The 22501-nt window shown below is 40.4% G+C and overlaps 1 protein-coding gene across 13 annotated transcripts in view; it reads left to right on the top strand.

The window, feature by feature from the left end:
* Window positions 1–22501, top strand: part of SPIDR (scaffold protein involved in DNA repair) — a 383959-nt gene that overhangs the window by 106895 nt on the left and 254563 nt on the right. For all 13 annotated transcript variants that reach the window (XM_033842931.2, XM_073794376.1, XM_033842935.2 and 10 more), the window contains exon 6: window positions 15399–15649. In XM_033842931.2, the coding sequence (XP_033698822.1) occupies window positions 15399–15649 (251 nt within the window). The remainder of the gene's footprint in view (window positions 1–15398; window positions 15650–22501) is intronic.

A 22501-nucleotide genomic window follows, 5' to 3' on the forward strand; every position in this document is an offset into this window, starting at 1 on the left:
GTGAACTGGAAGACAGAGTAGTGGAAATCACTCAAGCTGAACAGAAAAAACATAATTTAAATGAGGATAGTTTAAGAGACCTCTGGAACAACATCACGTGTACTAACATTGTACACATTTGCATTTTAGGGATTCTAGAAGAAGAGAGAGAACTTATTTGAAGAAGTAGTAGCTGAAAACCCTCCTAACCTGGGAAAGGAGAGAGACATCTAGGTCCTGGAAGCAGAGTCCCAAACAAGATGAAGCCAAAGAGGTCCACACTATAACCTGTAGCAATTAAAATGACAAAAAAATAGAGAATATTAAAATCAGCAAGTGAAAAGTAACTAGTATGTACAAAGGAACTCCCATAAGATTATAAGTTGAGTTTCAGCATAAATTTGCAGGCCAGCGGAGAATGGCACATACATTCAAAATGATCAAAGGAAGAAACCTGACAACCAAGAGTACTCTACCCGGCAAGGTTTTCATTGAGATTTGAAGGAAAGGCAAAGAGTTTTACAGACAAGCAAAAGCTAATAGAATTCAGCACCACGAAAACAGTTTTACAAGAAATATTAAAGGTACTTCTCTAAGCAAAAAAAGGCCACAACTAAAAATATGAAAATTATGAAAGGAAGAAATAAAAAAAGATATAAACTGGCCCACTTTGAATATATTTCCGAATTGTTTAGATTTAATTATTTTGCCTTGTTTGTGCAGTTTTGAAGTCTAAGTGTCTAAGTTCTCTTTTGTTTTCCTTCTTTTTATGTCTGTCCAGCAAAAAGAGGATGTTTTCCTGTTTGTCTCCACCTTGGGCCTCTTTGTGATAGTTTACTTTTAGATGCTGTCCTCATTTTTAGCTGAGATTTAATCTTCTGATTTGTTCTGGACAACTCAGCTTTCCATTGTACCTAATTTAATCAAGGAGACAAGAAAGGCCATTTAAACAATAGACAACGCCTAATTTTAATAGATATGGTCAGGCGGATTTGTAGCTAAAACTGGTAGAAAATTCGCAAGGTATGTAATTCTCTTTATTTTGCTTTGTCTAGTTTAGAAGTTGTATATTTTTCTTTCTTTTTTACTTTGGTAAAATAGATCAAGACTTAATAGCTATTAAGAAAACAAACAAAAAAATTTTTTAGGGGCCTTTAAGAAAATAGCTGTAATTGTTTTATGTTTTCAAGCTGTTATAAATTTCTTGTTTTGCTTAGTTTCTTTTAGGATAGTTGTCATTAAATCAGTAAGTTGTGGATGATGAAGAAAGGAATTTATATAGATTTGGGGCACTTACAAGTATGGTTAAGAACTTCACACGATAGAAAAGCTTTTTTGTTTGACCTCATTCGAGGTCATGTATTACCTGAATGGTTAAGGTTCATGTTAATGCTGGTCCAGTGTCTCAGAAATTTGGATTAAATGTTTTTAATGTAGGACCCTTTCTATAAAAAAGCTCATTTCAAAACCTCTCAGTGATTTTTAGGGGCTTTAATTTTGTTAGGCATACTTTGAGATATTCATTGAGCAATACTGAATCCAGTTATTGGCTAAATTAAATGTTCTAAACTCTGATTGTAAGAACCAGTTGCAGGAAGTTATATGAGGATTCCACAGGAAAAAGATTATCTGTTGCTGGCTCTGAAGATGGGGGAGGCCATGTGGAAAGTCATGTAGGCTGGCAGTAGCCCCCAGCTGACTGCCAGCAAAAATTCAGGGACCTCAGTCCAAAAACTGCAAGGAACTGAATCTTCCACAACCATGCAAGCTGGGAAGAGGACCCTGAGCTCCATACGAGAAGCAGCCAGCCAGCATCTTGATTTACCCTTGGGGAACTCTGAGTAGAGAACTCAGCCTGCCATTCCTGGACTCTCTAAGTTGGTAGTGATTTGTTACGACGCAGTAGAAAACCCAGTGTAGGGGTATGTCAGCCAGTCTAGGGATGCCCAGTGCCAGTGAGCCAGCTTACCCTTGGATTTTCTCTTCATAACTTTTGGTATTATACTGAGGTCAGAGTGGGTATCAGCAAATACTAATTGAGTTTTAAAATTTATTTCTACTTCTAATTTAGGTGATTTGAGTTTTACTTTTATTATAGCATATTAAGGTACATTGAGTGATGAGGAAAGAGTTTTGGTATTCTCCTTGGTTTACTTTTTGTTTTATTATTTTTTAAATCCGTGGTTGTCTTTACCTAGAAAAGAAATTGAGAAAAACTATTTTTATTGAAGCTCAGTTGTTCTGGAATGGGATTGGCAGACTGTAGCTTGCAGGCGACGTCAAGCCCCTTGCCTGTCTTTGCAAATGAAGATTGATTGGAACGCAGCCGCCCTCACTGGCTTATGTGTTGTCTGTGGTGGTTCTCTAAGTCTTGAATATACATTATTAAAAGAAATATATCCAGGGGACTTCCTGGCGGTCCAGTAGTTAAGACTCCACCCTTCCAATGCAGAGGACGCATGTTTGATCCCTCGTCGGGGAACTAAGATCCCACATGCCACACAGTACAGCCAAAAAAAAAAACAAGAAAATCCAGCCACATCTGATTACCAGGATTGTGTAGACTAGTTTGTACCTCTTACTCTACTCAAATAATGGAAAGTGTATTAAAATTAATAAAATTCTATAAACTGTGTGTCTGGAGTCCCTAAGACCATCCCCAGATTTAGTGATTTGTTGGGAGGAATCATTGGGCTTGGAAGTTGTTATACTTGAGGCTAAGGTTTATTACAGCAAATGATCCCAAGCACAGTCCACAGGGGAAAGGTGTGTCAGGAGCATTTGGGGGAACCAGCTATGAGCTTCCAAGAGTGCTCACCCAGAGGCTGCACAGGACACGCTTAGTCCTCAAGCAGTGACTGTAGCAGCACGTGCAGAGTGTAGTAAGCTCACTGGTTCCTGGTGGGGTTTGGTCATGCTGGTAACCATGCTTGGTGACTGACTGTAGTGACCAAACCCAGTCGCTCAGAAGGAAAGCAGTGCTCACCATAAATTACATGGTTTGCAGAGACTGTCTATACACAGAATAGTACAGTGTGGCCAAGGTACTGAGTGTGCAGAATACTTCTACCAATTTGAATATTCCAAGAGATCAGTTCTCAGGTGCCAGTGAAGGGCCAGTGAGGAAAGCAGCCCTTCTGAGTGCACGTGGTTGGTTCAGCTCGACCGCTGACTTAATACTCCTGCACACTCCATAGTAAGTGTTCAGAAACATCCACAAAACTTTTGCTGGTTGTCAGTGTTCTGCTATACAGTGTTTTATATATATAGTTTCATGTATATATAAAATATTCTGCTAGTTCAACTGTATTTCAGATATGTTCTTTTAGTGAATTGATTATTTTGTCAGCATTATCTTTATTTTTCAAGTAAGAAAACCTACATGACTTCATGAATCAAGCCCAGCATAACTTTATAGTATCATGGGTCTTTAAAACTTCACCAAGATAAACATTGTTTTGTTTGAATTTACAGTTTAAACCAAGTGTCTTCTTAAGAGTGGACTACTTTGTTGTTTCTAGCTTTTAGAGACTGAAACAACCTGGTACTTCTTTTTCATAGTTCATGTTCTTGCATGAATGTTAAAGAGTAATCATTTTCAGAGCTGACTTATCTCCATAATATTGTTTTAGCTCATTGTGGTCAATAAAATTCCCAACAGTATGTTAAACATTATCTTTTAGTTATTGAAATAATGATGAAATGAGCATTATAAAACATTACACCTTTTAAAATCCTTGATATTAATATAAAGTGCTTGCTGTATCACCTTTATTGACCCTCATGTTATGGAAAAATACACAGGGCAAATTTCTTCTTTAGAGAGAATTCATTTTGCCTTTCTTCACTTCAGTAGCTGTTGAAATTAAATATGTGGACATATATATGTATGTGTATCTGTGTGTGTGTATATATGTTTTCCTCTATTCTTTTGGCTGGCATTATTTTCTAGACAGAGCCTGGTGTAGTGTGTTTAGAATCCTGTGTGGATAGTGGGGATTCCTGAGATTATTCACTTAACTTGTTGTGTGACTCTGGACGACTACATATAAATCATTTTATCTTCCTCTGTTTCAGTTTACCTAGTTTGCCCTCTTTCATCATGTTATATAAGATGTGGTCAGATGCTACCTGCCTGAAGTCTGATTGGGACCTTTTCAGCTAACCTCTGAAATAATTACTTTTAATTAATTAATTAATTAATTAATTTTTGGCTGCATTGGGTCTTCATTGCTGCGCGCAGGCTTTCTCTAGTTGTGGCGAGTTGGGGCTACTCTTTGTTGCGGTGCGCGGGCCTCTCATTGTGGTGGCTTCTCTTGTTGTGGAGCACGGGCTCTAGGCTCATGGGCTTCAGTAGTTGCAGCATGTGGGCTCAGTAGTTGTGGCGTGCAGGCTCAGTAGTTGTGGTGCATGGGCCTAGTTGCTCTGCAGCATGTGGGATCTTCCTGGACCAGGGCTGGAACCTGTGTCCCCTGCATTGGTAGGCGGATTCTTAACCACTGTGCCACCGGGGAAGTCCCTAAAATAATTGCTTTTAGATTTTCTTTACAGTGAGTGTTTTTGGCTTCACTGAATTGTGAACAAGTAGCTAGGTACAAATGTCTAAAGAGCAGAATCTATATTTTATTAATCTTTATAGTCCTCCTGTTGTCCAACACTGAGCCTTGCTGTTTCCTGGTTTAAACCCAAAGCAAACAAGGAGTGTGTGACTTTGATAGTCAATCAGAAATGCAGCTAGGAGCAGACTTGGGCATCACAGGTTTGAGACCAGCCAGCAGCCTTGTAAGTGGTGGGAAAGGAAGCCCATCTGGCACATGCAGAACTGCATACGTCCAAGTCCAAAATAATGGTTATCCACGAGAATAATTGTGAGTTGTCAAGAAAATATTAAACTCTCTTCAGCATATGATATTTTAGAAGATAGAAGTAGAAGAAATTATGGAAAACTACGGCCTCCTCCTAGAGATCACAGTATGGAAGGATGTATTAAAGGCCCCTGAGAAATCTCAGCACTTAATTTTATTCAACCATGTTTATTCAAATGGATTTGACTATGGAGCTCCCTTTTCTCTGAATGCCTGTTAACACCTCCTGGAACCCATGTTTGGAAGGTACGCCTTGGGCCCTGTGAGGCTGTGTAGTTGCTTTTCAGTGTTCTTGCTTTTGTTTATTCCCTTGTTCCTTAGGGCACTTACCTGGCTTATTTCCTTTGAAGCCTTCTACCGTCTCTAGGATCCTCCCTCCATTTCTTACAACCCATCTCCCCCCCCCCCCATTCTGCATTGTGTAGGATTTTATTTTGTTTTAGTTTAGTTTTTTTAAATTGAAGTGTGGTTGCTGTACAATATTATATAAGTTACAGGTATACGATGTAGTGATTGACAGTTTTTAAACGGTATACTCCATTTATAGTTATCATAACATATTGGCTATATTCCCCGTGCTGTACAGTATATCCTTATAGCTTATTTTAAACCTAATAGTCTGTGTAGGATTTTAATTCTTTGCCTTGAATAAAAGCAAAGCCTGACTCATAACCAGCAACAACCTGTGTCTTGCCTCTGGTTCTGTTTGCACAAATGAACAGATTAATCTTTTTGAGTATGCTGTCCTTTTTGCTTCCCTGTTAATTTTGAAGCCCCAGTTTTGAGTGTAGGTTTGAGTTGGATGCCCCTTAGCCTCCAGCTGACCAGGGATATGTGTGCCACCCCTGCCTGGGTCTGCCAGAAGGCCGTGTTGCAGAAAGACGTGAGCTGTGTCTTTCTCTGAACATATTTGAAACAGAGAGAATGGTCAGACAGGTTGTGTCACAGACTGCATCCATATTCCAGTCATATACTGTCTTCCTTGGAGGAAGGGTGCTTTTCTTTCTTCTCCTGTACTCACCCGCTGGGCCATGTGGTCCTGGTTCTGGGCGGATCTTTGCTGCGGGGCCCTCCTGGACCTGGGCCTGCAGGCAGGCGCTTCTCCACGCTCAGCTGCTACTCAGTGAACTTTGACTGACCCAGCAGGTTCCTTCTTGAGTGCTGCAGTTTCTCTTTCTTGCTCTTTGTCTTAGGATGAGCCTTTGCCCTGCTGTTTCTCATTTCCTCCTTGGGCTCCTCAGAGCAGGCACTTTGGACGTTAAGATGAGGTGGAATGGTGCTTTTGTGAACCCGTAAGATGAGGTGGAATGGTGCTTCTGTGAACCCATGTCGGTGTTCTGTCGTTCTCATTGGGCTGGAATTGGAGGTTGGAAACATTTGGTTTGGGGAAGGCAAGCCAAGTGGTTTACAGAGGTGTAACCATGGGTGTAGCTTGTTAAACCTGTTTACCTCAGAAAATATTTTTTTTCTTGAATGTGTGGGAAAATCTGTAGCTTTTGTTTCCCTCTTACTCGCTGGCAGTGCTTTTCATGGATAAAGTTTCAGTCACAAAAAGCTCACCGAGTAAACAGTGAAAGTGTATCCCCTATCAGTACTTTAAGACTCTGTTGTCTAGAATTTTGTTGCTTTTATTGAGTTTTAATCCCAGAAGAAAATAAAATACTGTTAGGAGCTGGGATTCTGATACACTCCTTCCATTCCTGGTGGTTTTGCTGCCCTTTTTCACACAACCAGTGTAGTTCTTGATAAATAGCCGGTGAACAGCCCACTGTTAATTACGGAGTGTGTGTGTGTGAGTGTGTGTGTGTGCGTGTTACGATTCTGCGGGAATTTAAAGACCACACAGATAAGGATTCTGGTGTCCCAGCCCCGCCCCCAGTACATCCACTGCACCCAGAATGATTTCTGATATTGACACGCAGCAGCATTCAACTACTTTGTTAAACAAATGAATTCCATTTTATAATTATGAGTGGAAATGAGAGCATTTGCTAACTAAATTTGTTGGCTTATCAGCTACCAGTACTCTTCATTCCCCTTAATTTTTAAGAGCACTCTTGGTTTTGGCGCTGTTACTTGTCACGGCTGCCATGGCGTACCTTCTTCAGCATATTTGCTGTTGCCCCCACCTTTTTTTTTTTGCGGTAGGCGGGCCTCTCACTGTTGTGGCCTCTCCCGTTGCGGAGCACAGGCTCCGGACGCGCAGGCTCAGCGGCCATGGCTCACGGGCCCAGCCACTCCGCGGCATGTGGGATCTTCCCAGACCGGGGCACGAACCCGTGTCCCCTGCATCGGCAGGTGAACTCTCAACCACTGCGCCACCAGGGCAGCCCCTGCCCCCACCGTTTAACCTTCTTAAAAACCTGGTGGTTGTTAGATTTAAAAGCTGCTCAGCAGGCAGGACCTTATACTTCTCTTGTTCTTTCCTTAAAATTCCCCTGGCTGTTCTCATTTGTACTGAGTTGAAGAAAGGGAGGCCCAACCAGGATAAACATGGTGAACTGGTCATAGCCTGGCCCTCGCTGATCCTCCCAGGGCAGGTCTGGGCTGGCCAGTAATTGGGTGGGAAGCCTCGGAGAGCAGAGGCAGTGCTGTCGGGTGTGGTTCTGCCACTTTGCAGGGCTAGCAGGCGCACAAGGTGCTTCCCTGGCCCCACTGGGGATGCCTTCTTGCCTGGGCTGAGACCAGGGCTCGAGGCTTGTGTTTTTATTTGAGCTGTTTTCTGTCCTGTAATTGGTTATCTCAAGGAATGATTTTAGTTTAGTTACCATCTTCCTTTTGTTTTACTAGCTGGGTGAGGCAAGTATTTAGCTACAGAGGCGTCATCTCAAAATGAAGAGGTTATCATTTATTATTGATATTCCACTGTTGCTCTTGGTGTGACCTTTCTATAAAGTTTAGAATTAAAAGCTTTAATTTCTGAAAGTTAGAGTGGTGTTTCATCTGGCTGATTGGTTTCATTTGCTTTACCCCAGAGGGTCCGCTTAATCTTGCAGTTAACTTCTTAACTTTGTTAGTGGATGCAATTTTTATCCAGGAGGACCCTACACATGTAGACGTTTATACATGGATTTAGATAAAGATTTGATGTATAGGAATTAGGACGCTTCAATTCAGGGGTAGCTCTTTACTTACAAAACCCTTTCCTGACCATTTCATGAAGAAAATTTGTAGATGGGATTATAGGTAGTAACTTCAGCGTAAAGAGTATCAGATGAATTGCATAGAATATGATGCTAATTAATTTTTTAAATTAAAAATTTATGATACTTATTTAAAATCTATTTTTTAAAGAAAAAGACAGTGATATTGTTGAATATCCACCTATTTAGAAAATTGTAGAATTTTTTTATTCCTGGTTTTCCAGCTGATTACAGCTCACATTTTATCCTTGTGAGCTGTGTGCTTCCCATTTTATCCTTGCTCTCCGCATCGCTCAGATGTTGTATGCACTGCCAGATAACTGGCAGATTTTTAGGGAGAGACAGTGGGGTCTTTTTATCATCTTGGCTGCACGGTATTATAGATTATTAAAATAAAGAATCCCTAAAAGTAATGGAAGTCGTGGAGCCATTGTGATTCCTACCATACAGTCTGTGGGAGGTTGTCTACGATGAGGTGGAAGTCATAAATGCACCTTAACTGGGTTCAAGGAGCCCAGAAATTAGAGTGCTGGCGGCCAGCTTGTCCTCACGCGTGTCCTCCATGAGGGCATCTTACAGGTCAATACCTTGGATTGTTTCTTCTCCAGTGGCCTCTTTGCCAAGCAGCTGAATTTCCAGCCTCCTGCTAGGTGGCTCTCTGTGTCTGTGCTAGTCCTGTGATTGTTTAAAACTCCGTGTATTCCAAAGAATTACCTTCTTTCTGCTGTTCTTTGTTCTTGAATGTGTCCTCTATTTCAGTTGGTAGCACCACTACCTTGACTGTCATGAAATTTGGCCTTTCCTAGTGCGTTACTTTAACCAACTGATTCTTAATCTGAAGTATTTCCAGTAGTGCTGTTTGGTTACCAAACAGTTTTAGAATAATAATTATTAAAGTAGTAGGCTGGGAATGAATTAACACTTGCCGGTGTGCTGAATTACTTTCAGCACATTAAAACGCTATAGTAACTTAATTTGCTAGAGCACTTCATCAGTGGGGCTGGGAATGGAAACAGGTCTGAAGGCATGGACTTCATCATTGACTCAGAGCAGTCACTGGTACCAAGAAGCCACATTGGAAGGATGTGAGTGAATTTGCCCCAGTTCATCATTATTCCAAGAAATAAATTTAGAACCTATTTCCCATTGATGATGGGTCATCTGATTTATCTTTTTGTAAGAGAACGTGTGTGCTCTGTCTATACACACACCCAATCTGTAGGGTTATGTTGCTATTGTCTCTTGCCTCCCAACATGAACTCTAAACTTCCATTTGTCTAGACTTGTCTGTGTATCTTGAATATCTATGGTACTTTGCTGCCTTATGTGCTTTCTTTTCTCTTTTCTCATCTTTATCTGTTAAGAATTTTTAAGAAATATCTCTTTATTTGATTTCAGGGTCTTTATGGAACTCTGTCCCATTAAACGTTCTCTCTTGCATAACACCTTACATGTAGTGTGTAGTTAATACATATTTGTTTAATGGAACATTTTCTGTACTTGGAGATATTTAGCAGATAGTTAATTTTCTTAGATGCAAGTAACAGAAAACAAACGAAGCTAGTTTAAGAGGAAAAGTAAATTTTTTGAAATTATGCTAGTATATCCTGTGGAATCTAAGGTAAAGCTGAAGGGTCTGAGCCGCAGGGAGATCGGGGAACCTCACTAGCAGGAACTCACGGATCTTTCCTTTAGAGAATTGTCAGTAGTGTGTCTCAGCTTCTACCTGTCAGACTCTGTATTTCTCAATTCAAGATCTGCAGAATCTGCTTGCCTCAGATCTGGTCAGTTGCCTACCTAAGGCCAGTCATAGTAGACACATGACTGTTCAGACATGGGAGGCCATCCCTGTGGCTGCTTGGAGGTGGATGGCTGTCCCCCGGTAGAAAGGCAGTTGTTCTCTGAAAGGAGGGGTCAGAAATAAATTGTAACGGATGTCTCCTACAATGGTATTTCTGACTTGTGGAAACTGAGCCAGTATGGGTTTGGTAGATTGCAGGTGACTTCAGCTGTGGTCAGGTTAGGGTGTTGTCCTTGCCTTTGCTGACTGATTTCATAGGAACTACTCGCTCATGTCTTAATCTTGTCACTTGTGATACTTAATCACTAATTCAGGAGACTCCTAGTTCTGAAGTTCATTGGGTCAGAGGAGAGAAAAAGTCATAATACTAATAATTTTGTTATGTTTTAAACATTAGCAAATTATGATCATAGCTACATAGTCACTCTTTGGTTCTGTGAATTTGACCACTGCAGTATTTTTTCTACTGCAAAGGATCCTAATTTTCTCTTCTGTATTATTTCTGTAAATGGGCTGTAAACCTGAAGGAAGTAATTGTGTATGAAAATTTTCAGAGGGCACCAGTTGGTTTCTTTCTTTCCAAAGAAAGCAGGAGAAAATCAGCCTCTCCGTCTGTCTCTCTGTGTCTTTCTCTCTCTCTCTCTCTCTCTCTCTCTCTCTCTCTCTCTCTCTCTCTCTCTCTCGTATTTTGCTGTGGCAGCCTGAGCAGACCAATACAGAGGGTGGTGCTGAGAAGTGTGGTGCTGCTGTAACAAATATCTTAAAATGGGGAAGTGGCTTTGGAACTGGCTGTGGGTAGAGGCTGGGAGAGTTTTGAGGTGCACAGAAGCAAAAACCGGGATTGCTGTGAAGGGACTGCTAAAGATGATTCTGGTGACAACTGAGAAAGGAGAAATGATTATAGTTTTGATACATTTGGTTAAATAATATATTAATTTCATCTGTTTCTTTTTATTTTCTTAATATGGCTACTAGAAATTTTAAAACTACATAACTTTCTTTCATTGGGCAACACTGAAATAGAGCTAACGTGTATGAACATGGATAAATATAAAAAAAAGATAATATTGATAGAAAAGTAGGTCATTCAGAGCTGTGCTCACAGGATACTGTTTAAAAATTTTATATGAAGTTTTGGGCTTCCCTGGTGGCGCGGTGGTTGAGAGTCCGCCTGCCGATGCAGGGGACGCGGGTTCGTGCCCCGGTCCGGGAAGATCCCACATGCTGCGGAGCGGCTGGGCCCATGAGCCATGGCCGCTGAGCCTGCGCGTCTGGAGCCTGTGCTCCGCAACGGGAGAGGCCACAACAGTGAGAGGCCCGTGTACCACAAAAAAAAAAAAAAAAAAAAAAAAATTATATAAAGTTTAAAAGCTTGCAAAATAATACTATAAAGTATTTATGTGTGTGTGTGGTAGAAAAAGGATAAAAACAAGATGTTAATGAAATGCCAAATTCAGGAGAGAGTTACCTCTAGGAAGGAGGAAAACTAGAACAGGAAGAGAGATATAGGAAATTACAACCGCATCATTAAAAAAACTGAAGAAAAATTTGTATTGTGTTAATATTTGGTGAAGGGTGATTGGGTAATGAAAACATGTATTTTTTATTATACTTTTCCATGTACTTAAATTATTTCATAATAAATAGTAAGTATCTCTAATTCTTGAAATATTTCTAGTAGAATTTTTCCATTTAACTAAGCGATGGGAGAGCCAGTGAAGTAACTTGTGCAACTGCAAAACAATAAAATAGCTGCGCTGTGATTGAGAACCAAGTCTTTCTTGGTCCAAAACTCATAGCCCTCCTTTCTCATTAATCAGATTCTACAGTATAAAGATAAAATGTAAACTGAAGCTTCTGAACCTGCAGGCTCCTCTGACCTGTCTTTGATTCTTCCCTTCTCCTCTCATCCCAGGTACATGCACCTCCGCATCCCTGCACACAGACACACCATGCACGAGCATTCATGCACACATTTGCACATGTGCACACCATCTTTGTGAAAGAATGTGAGTTCCTTACTGTCAGGCTGTGGCTAAGACAGCTAGTGTCTGGTGAGCTGTAGTTCCTCTCTGTGTCCATGTGAGGAAAGTTCCTCCACGTTCATCAGGATTTCAGGCTTGGGGGAGCAGTTCTAAAATAAAATATGCTGAAGTGTTGCCTCTTGCTCTCTTTTGCTAAAGATATTTGTTATGGCCTTTTGCTTCCTGTTAGAAATTAGAAATGCCTATGTGAAGAATACATGGTTTCCTTTGCTGGCTAAGGCATTAGTTGTCTTTTTGATTGGCTGCTGAAGACATTATTTGTTGTCTTCCTCATTGTCCTTTACATAGAGATCCTCTTAGGAATCAAGAAAAAAAACTTTCCAGAAAATAAATACAAAATTTAAAAATACAAAATTTGAAACATTTACCAGATGCTTAATGTGTTAGATGTGATTATTTCTCCAAATTGAAGATGAGGAAACAGGCATGGGAAAGTTAAATAAATTGCTTAAGATAACCTGCTGTTGAGGGCAGGGCTGAGCTTGAGATGATGTTGGGGTCATGTCTGTGCAATCTCTTTTTTCTCAAATCCAATCCACTTTTCTGTCTCTTCCCACCCGAATACAGGTTTAATGTTGGTGATATTCGTAAGGTTCCAATCTGAACCTTGTCTTCTTACTTTTACATAATTTCCACGGACAGTCTTTTCTAACTCTCATACCTTCATGCACTGTTTCTGTTCTTATGATTCCTGAACTTGTATTTCCGTGTCATATCCCTTTCTTAAAGCTCCAGACCCATAGAGCCGCTGCCTCTTGGTCAGTTTTACCTCAACTATTTCATAGGCATTGCAATATTAACATATCAAAGCCATATTTAGTATTAGCAACTATCCCTCTGCAGATATATTGGACATATAATATTTCCTGAATTCCCGTTCTTGATAAATGTACCTCTCTTGTTGCTCAAACCAGGTGCTTGGGGTCTCCTTTGACTCTGCTTTCACTTTCATTTCTAACATCTGGGAGTCCTTAAGTATTGTTATATCTCCTTCCTTATGTTCTTCCTAGTCCACTTCTCTCTACTCCCACTTCCCTCACATCTTCTTTATCTCTTGCTTTAATTATGGAAGAGCCTTCTAGCTAGCTGCTTTCCCTACTTGCCCATAGTAGAGTCAGTTCTTCAGATTGTTGTTTGGATGATCATTCCATATCAACATGTGACTTGGTTAGCCCCTGTTAAAACTGCCCGTGGCTCCCCCAGTGCCTCAGAATGAAGCTGCATGCCCTGCTCTGGTCTGCAAGGTGTTCAACAGCCCTCTCTCTTCTGCTGCTTGTAGATGTTCCTGCATGTGCTCTGTTCTCTCTGGCCTCATATTTGTGGTCTTCCTGTTCCTAGCCCCGAATGTACTTCCTTCTCTCTCTGCCTAATAACCTACACTTAGCATTCAGCTTTAGGTGGCAGATCCTGATTCAGGTGGTAGTTCTTTCCTTCTTCCCTTCTCCCTGTGCCCCACCTGGCTTTGTTTTCCTCTTGTTCCCGTAGAGCCTGAACAACACTTCAATTGCAGTACTTCCACCACATTGTTTTATGACTATTTCATTTTGACCTCCCCATCCCCACAAAGCCCTGTGTCCCCTTTGCTTCTGCATGTGAGTCCCCAGAACAGGCCACGTGTAGCTGGTTATTTGTTGACATTTTTCTAGGACAGTGGTTCTCAACTGGGGATGATTTTGCCCCCCAGAGGACATTTGGCAATGCCTGGAGACATTTTTGATAGTCATGATTGGTGGGGCATTGCTAATACATCTAGTGGGTAGTGGCCAGGGATGCTGCTAAACACCCTACAATGCACAGGACAGGACCCCACGTTATCCGGTGTGAAACGGCAACAGTGCTGAGGTTGAGAAGCCCTGCTCTAGCAGGAAGCGCAAAACTTCAGAGTACTAAAATAAAAGACATTCCATAACAAAAAGATGAAATTAAATTTGGAGTTCTCAAGTAATATATAAAACTTTTCAGTGTTGAGGAACTTAATTTTCAATGTAAACGACCCTGGTTCTTTTTGTGGCCTATTGTTAATATTTATTCGGAAGCTGTGTTTGGGGGGAAACGTGACCCTTGAGCTTATTAATGGGTTAGCAGTATTTAGTAATTAAACACTTTAGTAATGCAGTAATGTAGGCATGCAACTGAGATTGTGAAAAGGATAGTGGAACTAAGCTCTTCTTTTGAGAATTTTTTTCATTTACTTTTTCGTATTCTAAATGCGCCTGGTAACAGGTGACTACCCAAGCTGGTTTTTGGAGGAGATGTGGGGACGGGTGATGTCCTTTTTAAGCTCTTAAAAAGGTTTTAACTATAAAATCCTCAAAAAAAGACCAAATGTGGTAAACCTTTTGCCTTGCGTGTAGATTAGGAAATGATGAAAACCATAGTGCTAACCAACCTCCACACACGCACACACCCACACCCATGCACACACATATCCCCACAAATGATAACCCTCACCCACTTGTATCCTCTTCACTTGTTCTAGCCAAGTGCCTGCTATAATGCCAGTGACACAGTCCATGCTGACCATCAGTAGAAAGGGCGCCTCATGAGGGTCCCCATAGCTACACCATGAATTAACCGGGTAGAGAATCCATTCAACTAACTGTACAATTTACATTTAGTAAATTTAAAATTTAGTGTAGGTATTAAATTAGGAGGGGCTACTGATATACTGGAAAATTAGAATGTTGAAGGGTAAATTGTTGCTGACATTAGAACAATACGGGACTGACTTGCAAAACCAAATAATGGGAAAATAAAATACCTACCACACTTGAAAGTTTTAGCATGTGTCTGGGCAAAGACAGCAAACATTACAGAAGAATGTTTTCATTCTTTCCTCCAGGATTGGCTGTTGATATGACTTCTGTTTTATAATCTGGTTTTCAAAAAAAATTCTTATTTGGTAGTTCAGAAATTTGAGTAAAAGAAAGAATAGGAAATGTTAGGAAGAAGACTCAGTGATTCATTCTTTAAGTAGTTCCTGTTGATATTAGCAATTTCAAATTAGCCTCTTGAAAATATAATATTGTATTGGAATTGTGTGGGAAAAGTCCATTTTTCATCTTTATCGTTGGAGACTTCTTTGTTAAATTAAGTGGTTTTCACCTGAAGAGGCAATTTTCTTTATAGTTGGCTTTTAACAAATAGTGAATATTATTTACCCCACATTAAAATCAAAACAATACTTTTTTTCCAATAGGTGTTAGATTACAATGGCTAATGGCTATTCAGGTTGGTGTTAGGAGTTCAGTTTTTGAGACTGACATATGTGCGGCACATTTCTTTTAGTTTGTTGAAGGAAGATTGAGATATTTGTACTGAATTTGGTGGATTCTGTGAGATAGTGCCTGGCTTACAATTGATTTAATCTCTTGTCTTTGGGTATATGGCTTACTTAGTTTGGATTTTGTGTCAAAATAGAAGTTTAAGCTACAGATACTATATCTGCAAAGTTATTTCAATGAATATAGTCATAAGGGAATAGAATAATAGGCATGTATAAATGTGAATTTTAATAAAGAGGTCTCCAAATTTAATTGCATTTCTCTTAATTTTTTTTTTTCAGACAAATCCTACAGAAATTTTAGAGTATTCATCAGATAGTGAAAAAGATGATGAGTCGGAGAATGTCTTGTTCATTGATTCAGAATCCTCTCACAAATACCACATGGATTTCGGATCAGATGGAAGACAGGTTATGGAGAGACCGATAAACCCTAGGGTAAAATCTACAGAGGCCATTTTGCATACACCTCAGAAAGAGACAAAGCTTCCCAAGACTCCAGAAAATTCAGCAAAGAAGAAGAAGCTTTTAAGGTTATATTACACCTTTTTAAATACTTTTTTTTAAAAAAGTTTTTCTCTTTCTTAAAAAGCCCAAATACCTACAATGTTAATTTAAAAATACTTATTTACTTGGGAAGGAAGATTGACAGAATAGAATTATAATTCTGATAAGCAGTTATGAGTCCTAATTTCTGGAGATTGTTTATGGAATTGTTCATCCAAGTTGAGCATTCACTGTTTCAGTCATAACCAGCTTATGTGACTGCTTTCCTTAATGGAGATTGGTTGGTTGGGTTTATCAGATTTTATTGAGCACCCGTGTTCCAAGTGCTATCTTAGACAATTAAGACAAGTAAATGACTGTTCCTGTTTTTGAGTAAATTAGGTCTAAAAGAGGGAAATAGAAATATAGACTATTGAGATCACTTTTGTGATTGTGGTTGGCCAGGGAAACACTTAGAAATGCAAAGACTTACGGGCAAAGATTCATGGGCAAGAAACTGGCTGGTGTGTGTGTGAAGAACCATAGGGGCCAGGTCATGGAGGGCCCAGCAAGACGTGTGAAGGGGCCTGGGGTGTGCCATGTAGGGGGACGTGTCCCAACCCTGCGTTGTACATCATCTCTTTGTGTTTTAAATTAGAACAAAACAGTGAAAACAAAACCCCAGTGAAAGTGAGAAGGAGAACTTGTGGGAAACAGTGCCACAAAAGCAGACTCAGTGGACAGTTTCAAGGAAAAAGGAGTGTAGTAGAAAGTGTAAACATGGCGATGAAGAACACGGTTTTAGATCTGTTTAGGGTATGTCTGCGTCAAGGAGGGCAAGTACGATGCACACCAAGGAGAGCCCAATGACAGTGTCGGACAGTGTTGGTGGACTGGTCAGGGAGGAGGCGAGGGGCTCGAGTTGTGGAGATGGTGCTGTGACCCCTCTGCTAGAAGCTGGGATTCAAGGCAGGAGAGGGGTGGGGAGCTTAGGTTGCAAGTTTGATCAGGCTTGATTGGAATCCATTGTCTAAAGAGATCTCAGAGAAAAGGTGAGATGGATTTAGAGAATAATAGGGAAGACCCAGTGGAGGCAGAGAGGTTAGGAAGAATTACTCTCAGTGTCCAGGAAAGGAAGTGGGAGAGGGAGGCCTGTCTTGAATAAAGGAGTGGAGAGGAGAGTAAAAGGATGTGACCAAGTCTAGTGGGATGGACACAGCATGGTGAGTCAATTGATGCCTGTTCACTGTTTTGTTTTGTTTTTTTTAACATAAAACAAGACAGAAGGCCTTATGCCCGAAGTGAAGAAGTTACAGCCTCAAATGAATATGGTGATGGTTTGTAATAGCCTCTGGAGAAAACAGGAAAGGAAGCAAATAAAAGGGATTCGAATGTCTTTGTTGAAGTTGATCCTTTGCAATTAGAGAAGGTCATGTTCCCAACCCTGTTGGGGGCCTGCTGTGTGCCAAGCACTGTTTCATGTCCTGGAGGCACAGCAGTGAACAAAGGCAGTGAAAGCTCTACCTGTCCTGAGGGGAAGGCTGATGAGGAGCCAAGAAGTAAAGTAGACATCATGTCAAAAGGAAATAAACTGTATGGAGAAAAAGCAGAAAAAGAGGGACAGATGGCCAGGAGGAAGGGGAGGACGTTTCTATTTTAAACAGGGGATCAGGAAAGCCTCTGAGAATGTGACTTATTGAGCAGCTGGAGGAACAGAGCTGACATTTCCTGAGTTGAGGTAGGAGGCGGGTGAGGGGATCATATGGTTTGGTTTGGTTTTCCTTGGTGGGAATATCATGAGGCTTTTTTTAGGGAGATGAGGTTATTCGTCTTTTGCTTTCTCTGTACATTGACTGTACAAGTTCTTTTCACAGTTACTTGGGGTTTGAGTTTTTCATACTTCCAAACAAAAATTGGAGTTTCCCCACCATCTTTGCTGTTTGGCCTCAAATGCTTTTATACTTGTATGTATACATTTTGGGGGAGTGTATAAAAGTTTATATTTGTGTGGTCAATTCTGTAGGTCGGTCTTATTGTGTCAAGTTGCCTCCCAATTACTTTTTAAACTCATCATGAATTGAGTTTGAGACTGACTAGTCAGCATGGATTGAACCGTGGGGCTGCAGATGTGGAACAGAGTGTGGGATTGTCCACTGAGTATGATGAACCCCGTCAATAGAAGTCCTGAGAGTGATTGTGATATTGGACCATGAAATCTCGACTGGGTGAGGTCAGAATGAGAGCATGCAGGGTGTAGAGCACAAAGAGATGGGGTTGTGCCACCTGATTGTGAACTGGGGAGAGGTTGGCCAAACACTTCTGAAGTCATGACGCTAGAGGTCATGAGCTGAACAGGTAAGAATGACTGGTGCTCAGAAGTGAATTAATGGAGGGAGGCGGTTTGTAACCTTGAGGTTTAGAGGATGACCATGGGCGATGAGTGGCTGAGGTGAGGTGGAGGACACACAGTCTTGGAGGAGAGGACTTCAAGGAATGAGGAGGTTGAGGTATCAGAAGCCTGGCAGGGAACTGATATCGACAAGAATGGTGGCCTGCAGCCAGAAGATAAGGCCTCCAAAGAGTTGCTGGCACAGCTGTGGAGGTGCCTTCCCTGGGGTGAAGATGGTCTCTGTCCTGTCCTCCCCGCTTCCTGGAATATAAGGGGGGTGCAAGATGGCCTGGAATCCTCAGCGAGGAGCAGGCCTGCCCCTTCCAGGCCCTTCATGCCTGTCAGGTGGAGGGGAGGGAGAAAAGACAGCTGCTTTTTAAGGTCCCTGTCTCAGGGGAGGATCAGGAAGGTAAAGAGAACATGCGGAGAGGTTGAGGACACGGGTTTTGCTGGTGACTGAAGCAGCTCCAGCAATATGCACATGATTGTTTTCTTCTTGTGATTTCTAAGCGATAACTAAGAGATGTCTATTTTGTGGTTATTCTTTTAAAGTTACTGTGTTGAAGTACTAAAAGAGAGGTTGGTGTGATTTGGGTTGTCTGTCTCAGGCATCAAACTGGAAGACTTTCTGTTGACAGTAGGAGGAGCTTTACTGAACTGACCAAAAGGCCCATGATTGCCACAGGATCGCTGTTTGATGACCTGCTTCAGAAGCAGGGGAAAGGGTTACATGTTTTGGCTCATATGTGTTTAGAGCATCATGTTTTAGAGAGTTAAGAAAATCTCTTAGCTTGTTGTCTAGTAATGATTGAAGAAAGAGTTTCGCATTAAGTGTTTGATTTGTTGACGTGAAGTCTTATGAAAGTGCTGAGAATACAGACATCTTGATAATCCTCCCAGGGAAAGATCACCAACTTTTGTCATAGAAGTTCAACAGGGGGCCTGAGGAAAATAACACTGCTACTAAGGAGAAAAGCAGGTGTAGGTTATAGATTTTCATTATGTAGCATGAATATAGCAGTGATTAAAAGATTTTTTTTTTTTAACCTGATAAGGACTGGCTAGCAAGGATCAAGTTAAGTAGTTGGCATTTCAAGGCTGGAGAACACTCGTCCTCTCTCCCTGTGGTTTGCCCCACAGGGAAATATTAATTCAGTCTCTTTGGGCTTTCTTCCTTGTTTATTTTTATTTTTGATTCATGGCACTGTTTGAGGCATAACTAATGAAAGTCAGTGCAACATTGTTTTGCTATTTGAGTTATGTTGTCAGTAATAAAGCCATATTACCACAGTCGTACGATCAAGTTTTTTTTTCACAGTGTCTAATATATCTGACAGAGAGCAAAACTTGAAAATATTGTATACTATATTTATTTATTTTTTCTTCACCTATTCTTTACCTATTATAGCTTATTAAAAATATTATAATGATTTTTTTTTCTGGAACTTAGAATGTTTTTGAATCTTTATTCTTTTTCACTTCATACATTGTAGAAATGTTTAGCCTTGTTGAATTGATGCCAGTAATCTTCTCAGATACAGTACCAATCTGTTTATTTTATATAAAAGATAGACTATCTTAATTTGGTTAGTGAATTTATCTTTTTTTTTTCCCCACTCCACTGGTGTTTTGGATTTTATCTGTGACTAACTTAGCAGACTATATTGAAAAGAGTTAATTTGGAGGTTCCAGTCCAAGATGGCGGCATAGGAAGCTCCTGAACTCACTTTCTCCCATAGACATATTGAATCTACAGCTATACTCAAGGCAGTTCCCTCTAAAAGAAATCCAGAAATGGAGAGATTGTTATACATTGGGCAAATGAGAAAGTACGCCCGTTGAAATGGGTAGGAAAGGCTAAGACATGAGACACCCTCTCACCATAAACCCCACCCCAGTGACATACAATCAGTAGGGAACTTGTAACTCCTAGCTTCTCCGTGAGGAGCAAAGAATTTGGATCCAATATCTAGCACCCCAGCTTTTAAGACTTTCACTGGAGGCACTAGCCCCCATAACACCCAGCTCTGAAAGCCAAAGGGGCTTGTGTCCATGAGACCCACCAGACTATAGCAAACATAGAAACAGTTCTTAATGGGCTTGCTAGGACTCCCCGTGGCTATTCCTCCAGGGCTCAGCACACAGAGCTGACAGAAACACTCATCTCCCAGTCTTTGCCCAGAAGAGACCTATTTGCATATGTTAAAAGCTGCTGCCTGAGGATCAGGTTCTCATTTAGCACACATCTAGGGTGCTGACTGCCAGTCTCCTCAGAGGCGAGGGAGGCAGCGGGTACCATCTTCTTGCTGTCCCTCTACATCACGGTGGGTTGATGGTGTCTCCTAGAAGAGGCTTTTTCACATGTCTGGCATTCTGGTAGCAGCTTTTGCTGCTACCACCCAGGAGAAACACTTCTTGATTGCCTGTCTCTGATGGCTAGCAGGGCTGGCATTTGTGGATCCCACAGGAAAGTAGCAAACAAAGAAGCAGTTCTTTTCTGGCTATTCCCAAAGGGCTCCGCTTAGAGGGAGTAGGCAGAAATGCCCAGCTCCCAGTATTTTCTTTAAATAGGTTTCCCTGCCTACTTTAAAAACTGCTGACTGAGATTCTACCCTTTGGGACACTGATAGGTTTTGGTATACTCTCAACTTCTGGGAGCCACTGAGAACAAAGAAGGCAGCTTGGATGTTCACAAACGTTTCAGAGAACCAAGAACTCAGGCCAAGCTGAAGAATAAGGTTGTTCTCCTAAACACATAGAGTCAAGGAAAATGAAGAATAAGAGGAATATGTTCCAAAAAAAAAAAAAAAAAAAGAACAAGGAAAAACTCCAGAAACAGAGCTAATGAAAGAGAGATAAGTGATTTACCTGAAAAGAGTTCAAAATAATAGTCATAAAGATGCTCACTGAGGTTGGCAGAGTAATGCATCAACAAAGTGAGAATTGTAAGAGATAGAAGATAAAGTACCAAACAGAAATCACAAACCTGAAGAATGCAGTAACTGCACTGAAAAATTCAGTAGAGGTGTTCAACAGCAGACTAGATTAAGTGGAAGAATGGATTAGTGAACTCAAAGACAGGGCAGCAGAATTCATCCAAACAGAGGACCAAAAAGAGAAGGGAATGAAAAAGACTGAAGATACCTTCAGGGACTTAAAAGACACCATCAAGTGGACCAATATTTGCATTATAGGGGTCTCAGAAGGAGGAGAGAGAGAGAAACAGGCAGAAAGTTTATTCAAAGAAATAATGGCTGAAAACTTCCCTATTACAGGGAAAGAAACAGACACCTAGATCCAGGAAGTCCAGAAAGTTTTTAGTATGTTGACTCCAAACAGACTCACACCAAGACACATAAGTAAATTATTAAAAGTTAAAGAAGATCATCTTAAAAGCAGCAAGAGAAAATGAACATGTTACGTACCAGGGAACCCCAGTAACACCATCAGTGGATTTTTAGCACAATGTTGGCAGACAAGAAGGGTGTGGCATGATATATCCAATGTGCTAAAAGGGGGAAAAAATGCCAACCGAGAATACTTTACCCAGCAAAGTTGTCCTTCAGAGTTGAAGGAGAGATGAAGAGTTTTACAGATATGTAAAAGCTGAAGGAGTTCATCAACACTAATCTAGCCTTATAAGAAATGCTAAGGGACTTCTTCAAGCTGAAAAGAAGAGATGCTAAAGGTAACAGGAAACATGACAGAATAAATCTCACTGGTAAATGTAAATATATAGTTACATTCAGAATATTCTAATGATGTTATGGTGGAGGGTAAATCACTTCTAAATATAGTATGAAGATTAAAAGACAAAAATATTTAACTATAACTACAATAATTTGTTAATGGACAAATAAGGTAAAAGATGTAAATTGTGACATCAAAAACAAAATGTCAGAGTGGGGGAGAGTAAATATATAGAATTCTAGTATGCATTTGAACTTAAGTTGTTTTCAGCTTTAAGTAGACTGTTATAAATATAAGGTATATTATATAGCCTTGTGGTAACCACAGAGTAAAAACATATAATAGGTAACAAAAAAGTTAAAGAGAAAGGAATCAAAACACACCAGTATAGAAAATCAACAAATTAAAATGGAAGAGACAAAGAGAAGAAGAAAGGAACAAAGGTGTTACAGAAAGCCAAAAAGCAATTAACAAAATGGCAACAGTAAATCCATATTTATCAGTAATTATTTTAGATATAAATGGACTAAATTCTCCAATCAAAAGACAAAGGGTAGCTGAATGGACTTTTTTAAAAAGAGGCCCAACTAAGTGCTGCTTATAAGAGACTCACTTCACCCTTAAGGCCAGAAACAGACTGAAAATGAAGGGATGGAAAAACATATTCCATGAAAATGGAAACCTTAAAGAAAGCAGGGGTAGCTATGTGTATATCAGAGTGTATAGGCTTTGAGCCAAAAACTGTAACAAGAGGCAAGAAAAGTCGTTTCGTAATGATAAAGTCATCATAATGATAAAGTCATCAATTCATCAAGAGGAT

The sequence above is a fragment of the Tursiops truncatus genome, chromosome 17, assembly GCF_011762595.2.
Source record: "Tursiops truncatus isolate mTurTru1 chromosome 17, mTurTru1.mat.Y, whole genome shotgun sequence".
NCBI lineage: Eukaryota > Metazoa > Chordata > Mammalia > Artiodactyla > Delphinidae > Tursiops > Tursiops truncatus.